At 54.9% G+C, this 21,134-nt stretch overlaps 1 protein-coding gene across 2 annotated transcripts in view; it reads right to left on the bottom strand.

Moving 5' to 3' along the window:
• Positions 1 to 13,822: 13,822 nt before the first annotated feature.
• Positions 13,823 to 21,134, bottom strand: part of Prdm15 (PR/SET domain 15) — a 36,445-nt gene continuing 29,133 nt past the window's right edge. For both annotated transcript variants that reach the window (XM_070030746.1, XM_070030747.1), the window contains exons 19-24: positions 20,587 to 20,718; positions 19,812 to 19,895; positions 19,341 to 19,516; positions 18,076 to 18,156; positions 17,055 to 17,267; positions 13,823 to 16,180 (exon numbers count right to left, since the gene is read on the bottom strand). In XM_070030746.1, the coding sequence (XP_069886847.1) occupies positions 15,710 to 16,180; positions 17,055 to 17,267; positions 18,076 to 18,156; positions 19,341 to 19,516; positions 19,812 to 19,895; positions 20,587 to 20,718 (1,157 nt within the window). In that variant the 3' untranslated portion in view covers positions 13,823 to 15,709. The remainder of the gene's footprint in view (positions 16,181 to 17,054; positions 17,268 to 18,075; positions 18,157 to 19,340; positions 19,517 to 19,811; positions 19,896 to 20,586; positions 20,719 to 21,134) is intronic.

Consider the following 21,134-nt stretch of genomic DNA (forward strand, 5'->3'; position numbering starts at 1 on the left):
TCAGGGAAATTTTCCCAGTTTGGCAAGATAGGTGGGTCAGTGGTGGGTGGTCAGTGGTGGGTGGGTCATCAGGGTGGGTGGGTCAGGGGTGACGCGTTTTTGCCACTGTGCTGTGTCAGGAGGAGGTGAATAATGGAGGGGGTGCCTAGCAGGGAGCGCTTCCAGGTTTACAAGGGGGATCCCCTTATTTCCCAGCCAGTGACTGAGTCCCTTCTGCCGCCCTGCTTCGGTCCCAACAGGGCAGTGCCTGCCTTCTGTCCGTGCAGAAAGGCTCCACTGTTCTGCCAGCCTTGGCCAGGGCACAATCGGCCGTTTCAACATCCATGTGCACCAACTGTAGCTGCCATTCCAGGGATCCCCTTAAGAATAATTGAGGCTTCGACTATGTAAAGGCAACTTGAAGTAAACAGTACTTTGTTTTGGTGGAGGGAAAATGAATTGACTAGAAAGTGACTCATGCCCATTTCCGGGGTTCCGCTCCCAATGCCTTTCTCCCCACGGCTTCTGGTCTCCCAGCTCCGCAGCCCTGACTAACCGCCAGGAGTCGAGCAATAAAACACTCCAATTTCATTTATTTAATCATCTGTGCTTCACTCAGCAAATATTTATGGAGTGTCTGCTGCAGGCTTAGGATGGCTTCCTGCGTCCCGGACGGGAACCCCAGGAGACTCAAGCAGCCAGGCCCTGGCTTCAGGGACAAAGATCACAGTGTGTGCCCTGGCCCATCTCCACTCCAAAGCAAACCTCACCATGCCTAATCCTCTGGCTCCTTCCTCCAGCCCCCCCCCCCCCCATGGCTGGGGATACTCTTTACTCCTGCTCCTGGTCAGCGGTCACCAGCAAGTGTCGTTAATATTTCTGAACATAAAAGTAAAGTTGCGCTTCAGATACACGGTAGGTCTAAAGAAGACTGGGTGACTTGAGGAAAACAGGAAGTGAACCCGGGCAGGCAGGCAGGCGTACATCTTGGAGTGGAGGATTCGTGCCACAGCATTAATGAACCTGAGGAGGACCTGCGCGGGCAGCTGCTCTGCGTGGGCTGCAGGAAGGCACGGGGCACAGTCCAGTCACCAAGCGCAGGTGGGGCGCTAGGAAGAGAGCCCTAAGGCTGTCTTGCTCAGAGGATGCCTTGTGGCTGGAGACCGAGGGACACAGAGGGACAGACAGCTACTCTGGCAAGTCCCACCTACCCCAGGGCCCAAGAGCTGACCTTCCGCACCCAGGCCGAGGGTGCTGCAGACTGGCCCAGCCAGGTCAGCAAAGGCCCTGAATCTGGGAAGGGCAGGAGACTGGCCTTAAAGCCCGGTGTGTGTGTGTGGGGACTGATAAGCCTTCTAGATGGAGAGGAAAGGGTGGTGAGCTCCCAGCTTGCCGCCATGCTGTCTGAAGTGATGTACTTGTTTCTCCAGTCCCCACGCAGGACTGCGAGGAGGTAATGCCATGTGTGGCCATGATGATGATGATGACGATGATGATGTACCAGGTGTGGGGGGGGGCTTTACTACTGCTGCTGGGCTTGTGTACTGAGGGGCTCTGAGTGGAGGAGGTATTGTCCCCTTTGTCCTCCTCAGAGTCTGTGGAGTGATCCCAACCCCCCCTCCCTCCCAGACAACAGGCTCAGTTCATCTCCCAGGCCCAGAGATGGGGAGCTGGCCCCTCCCCCAGGAGGCGGGGCCTCCAGCCACCCCACCACACCCTGCACACCAACTCTGCCAATTCCCCGGGTGTTTTGAGCATCATTTCTAGGAGAAGAGCACTTGCTCACCTCCTGGATTCTGACATTCTTTAGTGCAAAGAGTGTTTTGGGAGTGGTGGGGTGGAAATCGTCCCTCCCCGCCCCCCCCCCCCCTTTCTCAAGCAAATCTCTTTATTTACACAAGCACTGACTTCTAAGACAGGAGTTATCAATCTGCTGGAGTTATCAACCTGCCTTTCCCACCTCTTCCATGCATTCCACGCCCTGGGGACAGGGTGACAGGCCCCTGCCCAGGGGCCTAGCAGGAGGGAACGTGCAGTTCCAGTAATTACCACAGCCTCCCCACACCTTCCTTCCTTCCTCTGGTAGTCTATCCACATAAACACACAACCCGGCCTCCCCCCCCCCCCCCCCAGCCTCCCCTAGACCCCAGCCTCCGCTGTTTCTCTGGGCAGACCTCTCTTCTACCACCCCCAAAAGCTGATGTGGTGTCTGCACACATCTCTAAACACACCTCAGTGTGTTTGAGGGCCTGTGATTACTTTCTTCAAACTGTTTCTGACTCTGGAAATGAGCCACGGTGGTCTAAAGGCTGGAACCCAGGAGCTCCCGTTCCTCCGTGCAGCCCCGCAGGATTCACAGCCCACTGCAGTGGTACCTGAGCCTGAACAAGAGGAACCTCACGCACCCCAACACCCGCCATCTGGCCCTCTGGCTGGCAGAGGCCAGCCCAGGGCCAGCACTGACCACAGATGCCTCTTGGTGTTTTTGTTTTTGTTTTTGTTTTTGGTCCGCTCATGGGTCCTAAACTCTGGGCCTGGGCGCTGTCCCTCAGCTCTTCAGCTCAAGGCTAGCACTCTACCACTTGAGCCACAGCGCCACTTCCGGCTTTTTTCTTTTTGCTTATGTGGTGCTGAGGAATCGAACCCAGGGCCTCAGGCATGCAAGGCAAGCGCTCTACCACTGAGCCACCTTCCCAGCCCGCCTCTTTGTTTTTTAAATATTGTTTTGGTGCATGGTACTGGTGTTTGAACTCAAGGCCTGGGCTCTGTCCTTTTGCATTTTCCATTCAGGTCTGGTGCTTTACCACTTGAGCCACAGCTTCCCTTCTGGCTTGTTTCTGGTTAATTGGAGATTAGAGTCTCAGGGACTTTTCTGCCCAGGCTGGCTTTGAACCGCAATCCTTAGACCTCAGCTTCCTAAGTGACTAGGGTTACAGGTGTGAGCCATAGTGCCAGACCCAAACTCACTTGATGCAGGATTTGTGCCAGGGCCTCGGTCATACCCTTTCCCATCTGCCCTGGGCTGCCTCTGGGCCTCTGTCCTGTCCGCTCCTCACGGGGCAGCAGGATGTCCCGAGGACAGGTCTGCCCTCTGGTTAGATGGGCAGGGACCTGCCTCTCCAGCTGCAGCCGGTGCTCTGCTGCCCTCCTCCTCCGGCCTGCCCTCCCCGCCGGCTGCTCCCCAGCGCTGGGAAGCCTGACGGGCCAGGAGAGCTGACCCTCTCCCCCTGCCCAGCCGTGCCTGCTCTTCTCCCATTACGGCTCCTCATGCCTCCCCTGCCATTGCATTCCTCTGCCATTAGCTCGGGGGCTGAGGCCTGGTGTGTCACTGTGTGTATTAGGAGTCTGATTGGTTGATTAATCCTTGACTCCTCCACCGTAGGATCCAGTGTGGAGGGGGCAAGGCGGGGCCGTCCTTTCGTCCATAATACAAATGCCTTCTTTCCTCAGGCCATCTGCCCTTGCTCCCGTGCCGAGGTGTTCTTCCCTGTCCCCTCCTGCTGCCCCCCCCCCCGCACCTCCTCCAGACCGGGTGATGTCATCTCAAACAGGCTGATTCCCTCCAGTCAGACGCCATCCCAGCTGAGTTGGGAGGGGTACCGCTGCTTCTCCGCTGCACCCTACCTGACAGTTTGGGTCTTCAAAGTAAATCTAGCTTTAGTTGCCTCCAGAGTGCCCCCCACAGTGTCCAGGAGGTACTGCAGCCACTCCAGGTTCCAGATAGATCTCACCTGGACAAGATGGCTCACCCCTATAATCCTGCTACATCGTGAGGATCAAGATTCAAGGCCAGCAGGGGGGAAAGTTCGTGAGATCCCATTTTAACCAACAAAAAGCCAGGAATGGTGGTACATGCCTGCCATCCAGCGACTCTGGAAGTACACAGAGGGGGATGGAGGGCCAAGGCCAGACTAGGTAAACACACAAGACGCGGTTGGAAAAATAACTAAAGCCAAAAGAGGCTGGAGGAGTTGTTCGTGAGGTAGAGCGCCTGCCTAGCAAACACAGGGCTCCGAGTTCAAATCCCAGCACTGTCAAGCAAAAAGGAAAAGTTGCACGATCCCTTTCTATAAAATATTATATACCACTGTGGCTAGGTCCCAGGAACACCACCGGCAGACCCGTGCAAGGACAGCCAAGTGAACAAAGGAGACATGAGGCGCCGCACGGCCTGTCTGGACGGATCCTCTGACCAGAAGCAGCAGGGAGCGGAGCCAGCCCGCATGGCACAGCGGTGATGGGTGGGCAGCGGGGACCCGTCCCCCTCCACTGGACCCTGGGCGGGGGAGCCGCGAGGCTGCCTGCCCCCGCCCTGCGGTGTCACCAGGCTGAGTGACCCTGAGGGCCCGGGGCTCTGCCAGCAGGGTCTCCTAGCTGCACCCCAGATCCACCTTCCTAGACCAAAGCTGACTGTGAAGGGGCCTGTCGCGGTTTCTCACAGACGCCCTGCACAGCACGGCCAAATCCTCGGCGAGCGTTTCCACGAGCTGCCCCCTGCAGGCCACACTGAGAACTGCGGGTGGCCAGAAGGGCCAACCTCACAACACTGCAGTGCTCCTGCAGGTCACCTGTTGGATGTGACCTAGAAGCAGGAGTCCCAGCCTGGCTGAGGTCCAGTCCTGCGAGCACACTCCCCCGGGACAGGGGCGGGGGCTGGCTGCCTTGACTCAGTTTCTCCCTAGGAACTCAGGCTCTCCAGAGCTTTTAAGGTGAACTCAGGAGCTTGTGCATCCTGGGGCTGCTTTGTGGGGCTCCCCGGGACGCCCAGGGGTGGCCCCCTGCCACTCTTCCAGGGTACATTCCCATCTCAGACGTGCTTATCTCTAGAATCTCAGCTTAGGTCTTTAAAACAAAACATGTCTCTGAGTTCTTAGACACACCAGATGCCCTGCGTCTTGCTCACCTGAGAGGTGGTGTTGGTTTCAGCCCACAGGTTTTCTCTTGGGGGTTGTCTTCTCCACCCCTTCATGCCTGCTGATCTCTGATGGCCTGCTGGGCCTGGCGAGTATTACTTTGTTGGGTTCTGGATATTTTCTATGGACTCTTCATGGGGTGGGGTGAAAGGGAACGGAGAGGGAGGGGACTGCTGATGTTACCCCCCCTCTGCGTGTGTGTGTGTGTGTGTGTGTGTGTGTGTGTGTGTGTGTGTGAGAGAGAGAGAGAGGGGGGGGGTACTCAGATCTAAGGTCACCTTGGCCTCAGGAGATGGGGAATTTGAGTGTGAGGGAATGAAATGAAGGAGCTGTAATTTGCCAGGAAAAATATCAGCATGGCATCAGCACTAAAATCAGCAAAACTAAGCTGGGTGCCAGTGGCTCACACCTGAAGTCCTAGTTCAAGAGGCTGAGATCAGAGAGGATCAGAGGATCAAGGCTCAAAGCCATCCTGGACAAGAACATCTGAAAATCTTATCTCTAATTAACCCCATAAAACCGGAAATGGAGCTGTGGCTCAAGTAGTAGAGTGCTGGCCATGAGCAAAAAAGCTAAGGGAGAGTGCCCAGACCCTGAGTTCAGGCCTAGTACCAGCATACACACACACACACACACACACACACACACACCAATCAAACTGCCCATGCATGCGTGCTATGAGGCATCATAATGCAAATACACACAAGGGTTCTTTCTGTCTTCCTCTTCTATCCTTTATGCTAACAATTTTATACATTTTATACATTAAAACAAAGATTTCTACCAGTGTGAGCAGTTTCATTAGGAAACAAGGAGCTGGCTGATGGCTCTGGGTGTGTGTGGTGTGTGGTGTGTGTGTGTGTGTGTGTGTGTGTGTGTGTGTGTGTGTGTGTGCTTGTTTTTGCTTAAGACTAGTGCTCTACCACTTTGAACCACAGCTCCATTTCTGGCTTTTTGGTAGTTAATTGGAGATAAGAGTCTCATGGACTTTCTTGCCCAGGCTGACTTTGAACTGGGATCCTAAGATCTCAGCCTCCAGAGTAGCTGGGATTACAGGCGTGAGCCACCAATGTCCTGCGAGATGCTTGTTGTTGAAAGTTTCCTTAGCAGCCTGTATGGTAGAAAGCTTCCTGTGGAAGTGCCAAGCCCTGGGTTTGACCCCCAGCACTGCAAAGAATAAAGTTTATTTACAATGTGTGTAAATATGTATTGTCTCCTTCTTTAGATGGATCCATTACAATGGTGGAATTATCTGGTTTTTGAATTTGTTGCTGCTAATTTTAGTGGTCAGTGCTAGAGCCATTTTAAGAGGAGACACATGACAGCTTCACACACGGCATGAGTAACTGGAAAGGTTTCCTGGTGAGGATTACGGTTCGTAGTGCTGCATCTGTGGCACGCTGGCAGGTGCCAAGAGAGAGGTCTGGGCGCACTCACCATAGATCTCCACCGTGACATGGTTCACAAAATATACATGTGCAGCACACATGTGCACACCATCTACACACGCCACACGCAGAACAATGGCTGAGCGCCGGAGACTCATGCTTTCACCCTAGCTACTCAGGAGGCTGAGATCTGAGGATCGCGGTTTGAAGCCAGCCTGGGCAGGAAGGCCCAAGAGACTCTTATTTCTAATGAACCACCAGAAACCTGGAAGTGGAACTGTGGCTTGAAGTGGTAGAATGCTAGCCTTGAGTGAACAAGCTGTGGGACAAGCGTGCCCAGGCCCTGAGTTCAAGCCCTACATCCGACCAAAAAAATCCTATAAACCCATCATATTATACACCCACCACACACACACAGAATGATACCATATCCACAATGACACAATGCTCATTCACACACACCAGCTACACATACACGCAGGGTAACTAGAGAGACAGATCTATTCAGTGATTTGCCTACTGTGGTTGATTTACCAGGGACAAGTATCAGGAGTTCATGTTCCATACCTTAAGTACATGATGCTTTTGTTTTTCTAAAATAGAAACATTTTCTGTTTTAAAAAATTAGAAATAATCATGCAAATAGTTTAAAAATCTATATTCAGGAAAAAAAAGAAGAAAAAATTAAAGACAAGTTAAAAAACAAACCAAGGCCAAGCTGTGTTTGCAACTCAGGAAGTAAGTTCTTCAGAAATCAGCCTTCGGTGCAGCCTCAGCCCATCTCCCTGGGGCTGGAGATGGAGATGCCGCCCCGCCCCACCCGCCTGTTATGGGACTAGCCCGATGTCTCCAGTGCACGGACGCCCTCTGACAGCCCTGCGTGAAAGGGACCTTGATGAACATAATCCCTAAATTATGTCTAAGCACCCCCCAGCTTTGTGACTGTGCATCTCGTTTGTAGCTGAAAGCCTCGCGTACAGCATTATGCATGATTTTGATGTGTTGAAAGAAAAGTCAATATTTATCATTGCACAGAGCTTGGGCGGAGACCTCGCTGGTACAGATGGATCAAAGGCTCAAGTACAAAACAGAGACGCTGAGAGTCTGGGGAGGTTTGTTCTGAGACAGGGGTTCCCTAAGGAAGTCTAGGCGGGCCTAGAACCTCCAACCTACTGCCTCAGCCTTGAGTGCTTTATGCTGTGTGTGTGTGTGTGTGTGTGTGTGTGTGTGTGTGTGTGTGTGTGTGCGCATATGGCACACACGCACTGGCTCCCAATGAGTGAACCCAGGCTGACCCACAGCAGGGGCAGCCCAGGGCCTAGAATATTCCAGCATGGCTCCCATCTCTCAGCACTGACAACCAGCTTCACCCCTACACTCACCATCTGCCGCGAAGACCCGTCCGCTGTGCATGCTGGAGTCCGGGTCTGCCTGTGGCCGAGAGCTTTGGGATCACAGGAGCTCTCCACCACGGCCAGGAGACACAGCTGGAACGCACAGGAGACAGAGATGGTGCGGGGCGGGGAGCCTGAGCACACAGCATCCGCGCACCAGGGCTTGCGTTCACAGTGGACTTCGATGCATCGCCAGCAGGATGAGCAAGAGGACACCAGAACCCCAAGAACTCATAGAACTGAAAATGAAAGGAGCTGAAGACATCTTCCAGAAGCTTCCACAGAAGGCAGTGAGCTGTGTCATGGAGGAAAATGGGTCAACAGAGGAGGCTTTGGTTTCTTTTGGTTGGTCATGGGGCTTGAACACTGGGCTTCAGCTCTTCAGCTCAAGGTGAGCACTCTACTACTTGAGCCACAGCGCTTCAGGTTTTCTGAGTGGTTTATTGGAGATAAGAGTCTCACAGACTTTCCTGCCCTGAGCTGGCTTTGAACCTCTGTCCTCAGATCTCGGCCTCCTAAAGTAGCTAGGATGACAGGCGTGAGCCACTGGTGCCTGGCGAACAAAGGAGGTTTGAAGGGCAGCATCAGGAATCCCAGGAGAAGAGGGGTGCCGTGGTCAGAGCGGGGAGGGGTGTGTCCCCCAGGGACGCGGGGGTCAGAGCGGGGAGGGGTGTGCCCCCATGCAGCCTTGCAGCGGTGTGCAGAGGGACTGTGCTGTCAGGGAGAAGACGGCACCCCTTCCCAGCCTCCAGTCTCCCAACGGATACCTGCCCTGAGACGGCTGTGCTAGCATGGCCCATTTGTTACCAGAGATAAACCCAAACTTACTGACCAACAGCTCAAACGGATAGGTAAACCATTAAACTGACACTAATGCTTACATTAACCAAACAGTTACTTTTTTGGTCAGTACTGGCGCTTGAACTATGTACTCAAAGCAAGCGCTCTACCACTTGAGCCACCGCTCTACTTCTGGCTTCTTTGGTGGTTCACTACAGATAAGAGTCTTATAGACTTTCCTGCCTGGGCTGGCTTCAAACCGTGATCCTTGGATCTCAGCCTCCTGTGTAGCTAGGATGACAGGCGTGAGCTACCGGTGCCTGGCCTGCACCAAACATTTTAAATACGTTTTACATGATTTGAGAACTGTATTGAAGACACATTTTCTTGGGAAATAATTTTGCCAGCAACAAGGCAGGCCAGGTCCAGGGGCAAGCCCGGGCGGCCGCAGAGGCATGCGCGCTAAGGGCCAACAAGGAGGCCCAGGCCGCGGCTGCATAAATACTGATTGACAGCCTGGCGTCGGCTGGGTCTGGCTCTGGAGAGGGAGGGTGCCCTGGGCTCCCTCCCAGTGCTGGCCAGGCCTGGTGGGGGCTGGCGGGGGGTGGGGGGCTGGCCCTCATGCTAGGGGATCCCGGTGACGGATGTAAGGTGCTTTCTATTAAAAACAAAAACACAGAACATCCCACCTTTCTCTGAGAGAGTCAGAAGATTCATGTCACTTGTGACACCTGCTCCATGTATGTTTTTAAGGCTGACTGCCAAGTGTTGGGTCAACCAACCTTAATGACATTTGTCCGTCTGTTTTCGGGTATCGCAGAAGTCAGGAGGGAGGGTCACTGGGTGCAGAGAGGAGACGCTGGCTGGGGACAGCTGCTGTGGGTCGCTAGAAAGGAAGCAGAATCTATAGCAGGTTGAGTTCTTTCGTTTGAAGATTCTGGGCTCTTCAATTTGCAAAAGAAGCCATCTGTGAACTGGTTGAGACTTTCCATCACTTACTAATGCATTGCTTAGGATAAAGTGTTTTTATTTTATTTGGGGGTAGGTACTGGGGCTTGAACTCAGGGCCTCGGCACTGTCTTAGCTTTTACACTGAAGCTAGTGTTCTACCACTTGAGTCGTATCTCCAGTCCAACATTTTGCTGATTAATTGGAGGTGGAATCTTACAGACTTGCCTGCCAGTGCTGGGCTCAAACCTTGATTCTCCAGATCTCAGCCTCCCGAGTAGTGAGGACTGCGCATGAGCCGCCTGGACCAGCAACAGATTTTTTTCTTTTTTAATTTTTAGAAAATATAATTTGGCTGGGCATCTATGGCTCACGCCTGTAATCCTAGATACTCAGGAGGTTGAGATCTGAAGATTACAGTTTAAAGCTAGCTTGGGCAGAAATATCCATAAGAATCATCTCCAAGTAACTACCAAAGGCCGGAAGTAGAGCTGTGGCTCAAGTAGAGCACCAGCCTTAAGTGGGAACACACACACACACACACACACACACACACACACACACACACACACACACACACACACACACACACACACACACACACCACTGTATTTTCCCCCCTAAAAAAAATCTATGAAGTAAATAATAACAATAATAAAGCCACATAAAGAGCAAAGAAGTACAGGTAAAAAAAAATAAATGGCTAAAACTGCAAGAATGAATCAGCAAATGCTGTGACCATGTTCAACCTGTAACCCACTTTACTGACTGCAAGCATTCATTTGCAAAGACAAACAAAATGAGTATCAATGGTAAAAATCTCTTCTGAAGCATTAGCAGCAGACCCTATACAAGTGTAAGGATTCCCTCTCCCTTCCCTTCACCCTCTCCCTCTCTGTCTATCTGTCGGTCTGTCTTTGAGTGATTTCACAGAAGAAAAGAATTTTTTTTCTTTTTTTTTTTTGTCAGTTGTGGGGCCTGAACTCTGGGCCTGGGTGCTGTCCCTCAGCTCTTCAGCTGAAGGCTAGCACTCCACTGAGTCACCTTCCCAGCCCAAGAAAAGAATTTCTTACCACCATTTCCTATAAGAACAACTTTCTTTCATTATTTATCTTGCCTGTCTTGGGTCTTGAACTCATGGCTTGGGCGCTGTCCCTGAGCTTCTTGTGCTCAAAGCTAGTGCTCGACCACTTGAGCCACAGTATCATTTCTGGTGTTTTGAGTAGTTTATCGGAAAGAAGAATCTCATGGACTTCCCTGCCTGGGCTGGCTTTGAACCATGATCCTTGGATCTGAGCCTCCTGAGTAGCTGGGATTACAGGTGTGAGCCACTGGCACCTGACTGAGAACAACTTTCTGCCATGGGAGATGCAGATTTGAGGAGCCTAAGCGGCTGAGAGCAGGATGCACTCCAGGCAGGACCCTCACACACTGCCTGCCCCCACCGCGTGCCGCACGCGGGCTTCTTATTCAGAAACAGAAAGCAAGGCCAGCCAGCTGTCCATTCTCACTCCAGAGGGCTATCTGGGACCCCTGGCCTTGGCAATTTTGGGGTAAGGGTTCCTAGAAAATTCAGGTAGGGGCTGGGGAGGTGGCTCAGTGGTAGAGCGCTTGCCTTGAGCTGAAGAGCTGAGGGACAGCGCCCAGGTCCAGAGTTCAGGTCCCACGACCAGACCGAAAAAAAAAAAATCAGGTAGTTCCTAAGAACCATCTGTTTTGAATCTGGATTTGCCCTCAATTTGTCATCCCAGCACAAGTTTGTGTGGCCCGTCAGTGAAAGTTATATTAAAGATATGAAGATAGATACCTTTCAAGAATCTTAGGTTTTTCTATAACATGTCTTTTCTTATTCTTCTATCCAGATAAAGCTCTTCAATAACAAGCAGAAGTAAGTTTAGGAGTTTTTGAGTGGTGATTGGGCTGTAGAAACAAAAGGAACATGTCTCATGGTTAAAAATATTTTTTTAAGTTATCTTTTTTAATGGAAAAATATGGCCCTCTCTTGAAAAAAATTCAAATCCTTTCTAAAACGTCTGACTTCCGAACCTCTACATTTTTATTCCTGTCTTTATGGTACGTAAGTATAGTTTCTGCCCAAGTGTGCGGGCACCCGATCACCCCTGCTACTCAGGAGGCCGAGGCAGCAAATCTGGCCTGCAGCCACTCTGGGCAAAGCTGTGTGAGAGCCTTTCTGAACAACAAACCCAGAGCGAACGGCTGGAGGTGTGGCTCAAGTAGTTGAGTGTTTTGCCTAACAAGTGCACTACCCCAAGTTCAATTCCTACTTGAGGGGGAAAAAAGCTGGGCATTTTGGTTCAGTCCTAGCTACTCTGGAGGCTGAGATCTGAGGATTGAGGTTCAAAGCCAGCCAGGTCAGAAAAGTTCATAAGACTCTTGTTTCCAATCAACCAGTAAAAAGCAGTAAGTGGAGTTGTGACTCAAATAGTAAACACCAGCCTTGAATAAGAAAGCTGAGGGACAGCTGAGGGCCCTCAGTTCAAGTCCCAGTACTGGCACACACATGTGTATGAACACACCACACACACATGTGTATGAACACACCACACACACATACACACACAATTACACTCACACAAGACCTAGGAACTGCAACCATTAGTCACCTACTGTCCATCTGTCCTGACAGTTATCTTTTTATCCATATCATCACCTCCTAACTTCAGATGCAAAAGAAAGCACGGGAGTTATGTGTGCCCTGTGCTCCTTGACCCTCCGCAGCTCCTGTTCCAATAGATATTTCTGTGAGAACATGCAAAATAACACTGGGAGATGTGTGTGTGTGTGTGTGTGTGTGTGTGTGTGTGTGTGTGTGTGTGTGTGTGTGTGTGTGTGTGTGTGTGTGTGTGTGTGTCATGGGGCTTGAACTCTGGCCCTGGGCGCTGTCCCTCAGCTCTTCAGCTCAAGGCTAGCGCTCTACCACTTGAGCCACAGCGCCACTTCTGGTTTTCTGGTTTATTGGAGATAAGAGTCTCATGGACTTTCCTGCCCAGGCTGGCTTTGAACTGTGAGTAGCTAGGATTACAGGCACGAGTCATCAGTGCCCAGCTAACACTGGGAGACTTTAAACCTGGAAGAGAGCCAGAGTTCCTGGGAGAGCCAGAGAGGAGAAAGGATCTGGAGGAAATTCTGGAAGATCAGATCTGCTGAGTAGTTAACGCGTGGGCCCAGGGGGTGCAAGGCTAAAGGCAGAAGCGACCACCAGGCATCCTCGATCTGACCTTAGCCAGGAACAGAACAAAAGCAGGTACCCGGTTACGAGTCCCGGGTGCTGCATGCAGTTGTGAAATCTCCCCGGCCCTCCTTCCTAATACAATAACAAATCATGTCTGGGGGAGTTCGGCCATGTTCCTGTTCTTGGCTTGAAATGATGGCCCTCAACTTGCAGCCAAGGGCTATAAAACTTGATTCCGCTGAGCTGAGGTTGCAGACGCTGCCGGGCGTGGCTGAGTCACGCCAGCCGGCACGGGGGCCCACCGCAGCCATTCCCACTGCACTGCCCGGCAGAGCCCTGCGAGTCACAAGTCTGGCTTTGATGGGTGAATAAGCTCCTAAAAAAGTTCAGCTTTGACCACACCTGACCGCAGGGGTGGGTGGGGCAGGGCTGATCGTGGAGCCACTTCAGGTGGTCAAGGATTCAACCAGCAAAGCTGGTGTGTACGTGTATGCGCAGGCACACACGCTGAGGTTTGGATTTAAAGCCTGGGCGCGGTCCCTGAGCCTCTTCACTAAGGCTAGCGCTCTACCTGAACCACAGCTCTACTTCTAGCTTTTTTGGTGATTCACTGGAGATCAGTCTCATGGATTTCCCTGCCTGGGCTGGCCTCACACCATGATTCTCAGATCTCAGCCTCATGAGTATCTAGGATTACAGGCGTGGGCCACCCACGTCTGGCTGATTTTACTACTTCTGATTTGAGCTTTTACATTAAAAAGTGGAAATGTAGATAGATGTTTGATTATTATTATTTTTTGGTTGGTTGTGGGGCCTGAACTCTGGGCCTGGGCGCTGTCCCTCAGCTCTTCAGCTCAAGGCCAGCACTCTACCACTTGAGCCATAGCGCCACTTCCCACTTTTTCTTAGTTCACAGACTTTCCTGACTGAGCTCCTCTTCAAATCACAATCTTCAGAATGCAGCCTCCAGAGTAGCTAGGATGACAGGCGTGAGCCACCAGTGCCAGGCTCAGTCTACTTTTTTAGCTGCACACTTTGGACAAGCATAAAACCTCAAATACTTTATTCCACCAATAACCAATGTCATCTACGCAGAACAATGTGCGGTACCGGCCCAGCCGCGCAGCGCCCTCTGCTGTCCTGTTTTCCCATACGCAGATCACTGCACCTGCTTTAAGACATCGGCCCTCTGAAAATCATATTATCTACAGAAAAAGTTGGGAAAAAGTTGGCTTTTATTTGCATTTTCACTTATTACACCAAGAAGTAGACACCTCTGTGTTTTTAAGCAAATATTGGCCCCGCATGGGGCCAAGTTCTGTAAAAACATCAAATGCTTCTTAGTGGAGGCACAAAACAAATCTTTTAAAAAATAAAAACGTAACATCCCAAGGCCTTTATTGCATAAGGAGGAGGAGTAAAGGCGGAGACTAGGGGTGTTTAGTCGTGAGTCGAGGCCCGGTGGATTCTCTGCTGGGTCACGTGGCCTTGAGATTCTGTAAATGCACAGACAGGGTTACTGGTTTTTAGAAAATACCTGGGGGCTGCCGGACGCCTGGTATTTGGAGAATGAAGACATTGCTTTAGAAAAGAATTCATCTATAACCAAATTCACTTGATGAAGGTACTGCATATAAAGCAGTTAATTATATACATAAATAACATAAAATAATCATAAATTAAAGTCAAATGTTCTCCCACTCTGAGAACGGGGGTGTAGATGGAGGGGGGGGGGAAGGCTCTCACTGCAGGGCGGGCCCAGGCCTGGGAAATTGGCAGCAGATGTGGGAGGGGCGGGGCCTCTGGCTGCAGGGCGGGGCTGGCTCAGGACCTCCCTCTTTGCAGAGGGCATGCCCAGCATGCCAGCTCTTGCCCCTTCCCAAACCTGCTATTCAGAATGAGGTCCAGAGTGGCATTCTGCATCACCAGCCATTCTTGGCCCCTGGCCATCCCAGACTTTCGGGCCTCCTTTACCCAGTGTCTCTACGGGGCCGGCTCCCAGAGTAACATGAGCAAAGACAAAATAAAGTGGGCGAGCAAGACCCGCCCTTCCCCACGTCTCTAAAGAGCTGCCGGCTGCCGGCTCGGGGTGCCAGCGGGGGACGGTGGTCCCTGGTGGATGAGGCGTCATGCAGGAGACCCTCCACGCCTCTCCGGGGGAGCTCCCCCCCGCTGCTCCATCCCCGCCTGTGGGAAAGGGCACCTGCTTCTCCCTGGAGAGAGCAATTCCAGGAAACCCTCCCGCACATCCACCTCTGCACCTGAGGCTCACACAGAAAAAACCCAGATCCCCAGATCCCTTCCCTGCTCTCCGATGGGGGCGGGGGGGTGGCTGAACTTCAGTCACAATAAATATATCGGGTGGGAGAGTCCTGAGACCACGCTGGAGCCTCAGCCAGCCAGGCCCCAGGCAGGCCCCACGCGGGCCCCATGCCACACCTCAGGCCTCTGCCCCTGGCGTGGGGGCAGAGCTGGACGCACACGGACAGGTCTACAGTGTGAGTGACTTCATGTTAAAATGCACAGACAGGGTTACTGTCTGGGTCTGGAATACGTAAGATCTGCCTGAATAGAATGAAAAGCAACGTTACCCCCTCCCCCCGCCCCCAGCGCTGCTTGTGGCCGCTGGCCACACGGAGACGCTGCCGGGCGTGGTGGGTGGCGAGACCACCCGGGGCCTCGGTCCCCAGCTCTGACAACCGGCTCCAGCGACCCGCGTTTCGGGGGGGATCCGCTTGCTTGGTCACCATGCCAGGCGCAAGGAGCACAGTGCGGACACTGTGACTGTCCCCCTCTGTCTGTCTGGGTTTCAGTAGCAACGAAGTTCAAAACGAAGACCAATGAACCCCTCGCCTCCAGGGCCTCCCTCTCCCCAAGCTTGCAGTGGAGTGTGGAGCCGGGCAGCAGGGCTGCACTACCTGGCTGAGACACGTGCACGGAGCCCCATCCAGCTCCCGCCTCCCGCCTGCCGCGCAGCCTCCCCCACCGAACCCGTGGGCCTCACGGCTGGCAGGGCCACTGGAAGGCCCGGGCGGCCCGCGGGCCTGCGCCGTCGCCCTGTCCCTGTTTGGTATCCAGCAAACAAATCCTGGCCGTCCTCCAACTCGCAGGGACTCAGTAGCCGAACATCTGCGGCTGCTCGGGCTGCACCTGGGGCTGCGCGGGCTGCTGCGGGGGGGCCGGGGGCCGCGGCGGTGCGTCCGTCGGGGGCACGGCCCGCCAGGTGAGCGGGTGCTGCTCGCCGAGCTGGCTGCCCAGGGGCGTGATGGAGTTCACCAGCGTGGTGAGGTTGATGAAGTGGGCCACCGACGGCGCGCTGGGGGCCTCGGGCTGCGGGTGCAGCTGCACGTCGTGCGCCCGGTTGTGCAGCATGGCGGAGCCGCTGACCGTGTCGAAGGTCACGGTCAGGATGGAGTTGTCCAGCTGCAGCTGGCGCTCAGGGGTGGTGAGGGGCCCCACGGCCACCGGCTGCAGGCTGGTAAACTGAGTCCCAGCCGCGGTGGTGACGGGCGTGACGGTGATGTTGGTCAGGCCGACGGAGCTGGGTGGGGCGGTCACACCAGGGTCCCCCAGGGTCACGACCACCTGCAAGGGCCACAGGCAGCGAGAGACGGTGAGTTGTTTCTGAAGACAGGAAAACTCAGGAGCCTACGGGGGATGGGGGCAGGGGTTCTGGGGTGCAGTCCCTTGGGGATGACCTCACCCTGGGCTGAAGGACCAGAGGTAAAACCCGGGTCATTGAAAGCGGAAATACAGGTGGGTACGAGCGATTCATGCTGAGAGCTGAGGATCACAGTTCAAAGCCAGCCTGGGAGGCTCTTATTTTCAATTAGCCACCAAAAAGCTGGGAATGGAGCTCAAGTGGTACAGTGCAGTCTTGAGTGGAAAAAGCTTAAGAGACAGCGCCCAGGCCCTGAGTTCAAGCCTCAGTACTGGTGCACACAGAAGAGGAAATGCGGCTGATGCCCATAGAAGCCGTGAGGGGGCGCGGAGCCCCGAAGACGGCTGGCCAGACAGAAGGCAGAGGCGGCCGCTCCTCCGCCCTTGAGGGGCACAAGTGGAAGCTGGACAGGCGCGCGTGGCTGGGAAGGGCGGCCGAGGCCTGCAGGGAACCCTCCTCCGTGGAGATCATCATGCAGAGCAAGCCTGTCTGCAGCCGGGCTCCCCTCCAGAGCCTCGGAGCCTCGGAAACAGGTGACGGAGGGAGGGCAGAGCAGGGGAGAAGAGGAGGAGCAGTGCGGCCAGCAGAGCCCAGGGCTGCGACCCTGTGCTGACCTCTCCGGCCATGCTGAATCTCCCCAGGTGGACACAGCCCGGAGCTGCCCGCCAGCTCTCGTCCGTGGGCTGCTAACCACGACGCGGGTGGTCTGGTCAGGAGTGGGAGGCGCCTCTGCACCTCCGACAGGTGCAAAGGGCCGGAGCGCAGCACTGGCGGGCAGGCGCGGGGCGCCCGGCTCACCTGCTGAATGCTCTGCACCGCCGAGTTGGTCTCATCGCCCACGCCGCCCGTGAACTGGGGCTCCTTCTCCGTGTACTCGCTGAAGGCGGCCTCCTCCTCGGGGACCGGGGTCCCCGCCTCCTCCCCCGGCCTCCGCCTGCGCTTGTGGCTGCGCTTCGCAGTCTTCCCGTGCTTTCCTTCCGCCAGCTCCTCCTGCTCTAGGCCCAGCTCGGGCTGTGGGGGAGCACTTTCAGCTCCCGACCGGGTTGGTGGGGTGAAGTGGGGCGGGGGGGAGAGGGGGAGAGGCTGCCACAGGAAGCTGGGGGCCACACCTGGGCTCAGCTAAGGCTCTTTCGGAGATAATGTGCGAAGCCGCTGGCAGGAGGGGCCGCCTGCGGGCCGCCAGTGCGGGGCCGGGGCGCACCCTCCGCCACGCAGAGCCAGTGAGGACTACTTTATATTTAGCCCAACGAGCCCGGCTGCTCCCACGGGACAGCAGCACAGGGCCAGGTGAGCCCACCTGTGCCTCTTCCCGGGGGGCGGGGCAGCCCAGCACCTGTCACTCACTGTCACCCACCCAGACTGAGTGTGGCACCCAGGGGCAGCAGACCCAGCAGCAGCAGCGGGGCTGTGTGTTGTGTCAGGGGTACAGATGGCTCATGGGAGTCTGGGCTGGGCCAGGCCTTCCTCCTGTTCCCGACACCGTTCTCCACCCTGGGGAGAAAGGACCACTGCCCAACCGTGCGCTGCTTCTCAGAAACCAACCACACGACACGCTGCCTTGTGATCCGACAGAGCTGTTATAAAGGAATGAACTAAAAATTCCTTCCCAGCTTCAGATCACCCAGTGTGTCCTTGGGACAGCGAAAGTGTCCACGTTCCCTACACAGAGCTGCAAGTCTGTACAAGCACCCTGGGCAGAATGTTCTGGAAGGCTCTGGGAGAGGGCCAGCCACAGAACCAGAAATGAGACACCCACAAGCAGCCCACCCAAGGCTGCTGTCTGTCCAGGGCCGGGGCCCCGGGCGGGCCCTCCGCTCACCTGGACGATGCCGATGGATGAGGCGTCGATGGTGGTGGTCTCCGGGAGGTGGTCCAGATCATCAATCCGCACAGCCAGGACCTGCAAGGGCACAGGGCAGCCAATGAGGACGCTGCCCCCGCCGCTGGGCCAGGCAGGAAAGGCCGTGAAACTTAACTCCAATTAACCACTGGGAGTGGAACTGTGGCTCAAGTGGTAGAGGGCCAACTTTGAGTAAAAGAGCTAAGGGACAGAGCAAGGAGTTCAAGCCCCGTGCCGGTTCACACACACAGGAAGATGGATAATGTCCACAGTGCGGCGGATGTCAGAGACGAATCCGGTAATGAGGCCAGCCTGACGGGTCTCTGAAGTGAGGTGAGTAGCCAGAACAGGAGGGCTGGGGCGCCCCTGCGGGGCCCCTGGCTTGCATGGGTCCCCTGAGCCCCCGCGTCCTCCCGCTGCTCCTCCATGAACTCTCCACAGCGTGAGCACGTGACTTGCGCCGTCTTCACCCCGCCCTTTGCTTTTTTCCCATCCTAAAACCCAGTGGTCACATCCAGTGACTTGCTCACGATTTATCGTGACCTCCATGCTTATAACATCTCCGGTTTCAGTGACCTAGAGTATTCACCCCATTTCTTTTTTTTTTTTTGTCGGTTGTGGGGCTTGAACTCTGTCCCCCAGCTCTTCAGCTCAAGGCAAGCGCTCTACCCCTTGAGCCACAGCTCCGCTCCTGGTTTTCAGGTGGTTTATTGGAGGTCAGTCTCACGGCCTCTCCTGCCCGGGCTGGCTCTGAAGTGCGATCCTCAGCTCTCAGCCTCCCGGTAGGTAGGATGACAGGCGTGAGTCCCTGGTGCCCGGCTTGCGTTTTTGTTCTAGCGCACAGCACATTAGGGTGACCCTGGCCCCGCTTTCAGAGGGCGCTCTCGGGGAGGCCAGAACCCCACTGCCGTATCCATTTTTCGGAGCGGTCCCCTGGTGCCCCATGGTGCCTGTGCTTTGTGTATTAGTCATCTGACGGGAACGGGGAAGGCCGTGCTGGCCCCGAGCTGGCTCTCCAGAGAGAAGGTCATTTAGAGCACCCTGCTACTACTCTCCAGTCCTCACCGTCTCCTTTGCGGCAGAGAGCCACCCAGAGGGGAGGGGCGGGAGGGGCCCTGCCCCAGGGGACTCGGGGGATCAGGCGGTGGCCGTGCCGGAGCAGGACCAGCGCCCCAGGGCCGGAGGTGGGCAGAGTGGCCCCACGGAGGGCGGGAGGAGGCTGGACGGGGCGGGGCGGCGCTTGCCTCGGGGTGCTTCCGCCGCATGTGTCTGCTCATGGAGGCCCGGGTGGACACCTTGGTCCCGCACAGCTGGCAGCTCTGTGCCTCCACCTTGTCGTGGGTGAGCTGCATGTGCTTCTGCAGCATGTACTCGGTGACGTACTTCTTGTCGCACACGGAGCACGTCCACTGTTTGCCCACTTCACACACGCACGTGCAGGGGGGAGAGAAGCAGGAGTCACGGGGGAGGGGGCCCCCTGGCCCCCGGCCCCCTCCCAGGCTGACCTGCCCTGCCTCTGCTGGGCGCAGCCGGGGACCGCCGAGCAAGGGGCCTGCGACCCTCACCAATACTGGGAACTCGAGAACGGACACCCAAACGCGGTGGTGGGCGCCAGAGGCCCAAGGACGCCGTGGTGAAGCCTTGGCAGCGCCGGGTGTCCCAGAGGTGTCCACAGAACGGCACAGCGGCTCCCTGCGGGCGCGCGGCCTGCCTACCTGTGTGGATGAGCTTGTGCGTCTCCATCGTGTTCCGCTCGCTGAACGTCTTCCCGCACAGCTCACACATGAAGTCTTTAATCCCTGCGGAGAAAGGCTCGCTTAAGCTCAGCTGCTTCACGTGTTTTGACTCAGTGGCTCACAAAAGACATTGTGCTTCGTGTTTATCGTGTCTCGAGGGAGCTGTAAACTACCAGAAGACGTAAACGAAGTCCATTCCAAACTCAGCCAGAAAGCTGAGGCTTGGAAAATTTACTCCTCTACGGTGACATTTCATATAAAAAAAAATGAGGAGTAGGAAGGCTTGTTTGAGAAACCAGACGTGGCGTGGAGCCTACGGGGGGAGGGGGACAATATCTTTGAGAGTATTAATTTATCTATACCTACTGCAAACAGACACCCATTGCATAGCCCATTCACACAATGGTACAAAATAATAAATGAAAGCCAAGACCAAACGCAAGGAAACATAAATATGCTAGGATAGAGTCAACTGAACTGCCAAGGTCACACAAAATGCTTGAAAAAATGATTTTAACTATCCAACAACACATTAAAAATACCATTTCACCAGGGTCAAGTTGGGTTTATACTGGAAACACAAGGATGGTTCAATGCATGCAAATCAATGAGCATGAATATGTCACATCAACAGCATAAACGAGAAAAATCATATGATCATCTCAACAGATACAAGAAAAGCATTTAAGCAGAGCGGCCACGGGAGGCAGCCGTCCTGGGCGGCCGGCTCGGGCGCGGCAGGCGGGGCACGCACCCGTGTGTCGCTTGTAGTGCTTCAGCATGTTGACCTTCTGCGCGAACTTGCGGTGGCACTCCTTGCACTCGTACTCCTTGATGCCCTTGTGCAGCTTCATGTGGTGGCGCAGCGCGTGCTTGGTCTTCATGCCTGGGGACAGGGCGGGTCAGCGCGTGCCAGGCCCCCGAGGCCCCGCAGGGCCGCCCCGGGACGCCTGTGCCAGTCTGACAGGCACAGATGTCCAGGGTCCTCAGAGGCCGCCCGTGCCCGTGGGAGCGGTGGGTGACACGGGGTGACTTCCTGAGGCCCGGGTGCCTGGCTTCCGGCGTGGCGGGCTTCCTGTCAGCTCTGAGGAGGAACTGCATGGTTCCCACAGTGATGGCTAACCTCTTCTTTGGTCAGTTGTGGGGCTTGAATTCAGGGCCTGGGCATTGACCCTGAGCCTCTCTGTGTTCAAGGCTAGCGTTCTACCCCTTGAGCCACAGTGCCACTTCTGGTTTTTGAGTATTTATTGGAGGTAAGAGTCTCATGTCTCACGGGGACTTTTCTGAGCAGGCTGGCTTTGA

The sequence above is a fragment of the Dipodomys merriami genome, unplaced genomic scaffold (genome assembly GCF_024711535.1).
Source record: "Dipodomys merriami isolate MVZ:Mamm:240054 unplaced genomic scaffold, mDipMer1.0.p SCAF_2, whole genome shotgun sequence".
Classification (NCBI taxonomy): domain Eukaryota; kingdom Metazoa; phylum Chordata; class Mammalia; order Rodentia; family Heteromyidae; genus Dipodomys; species Dipodomys merriami.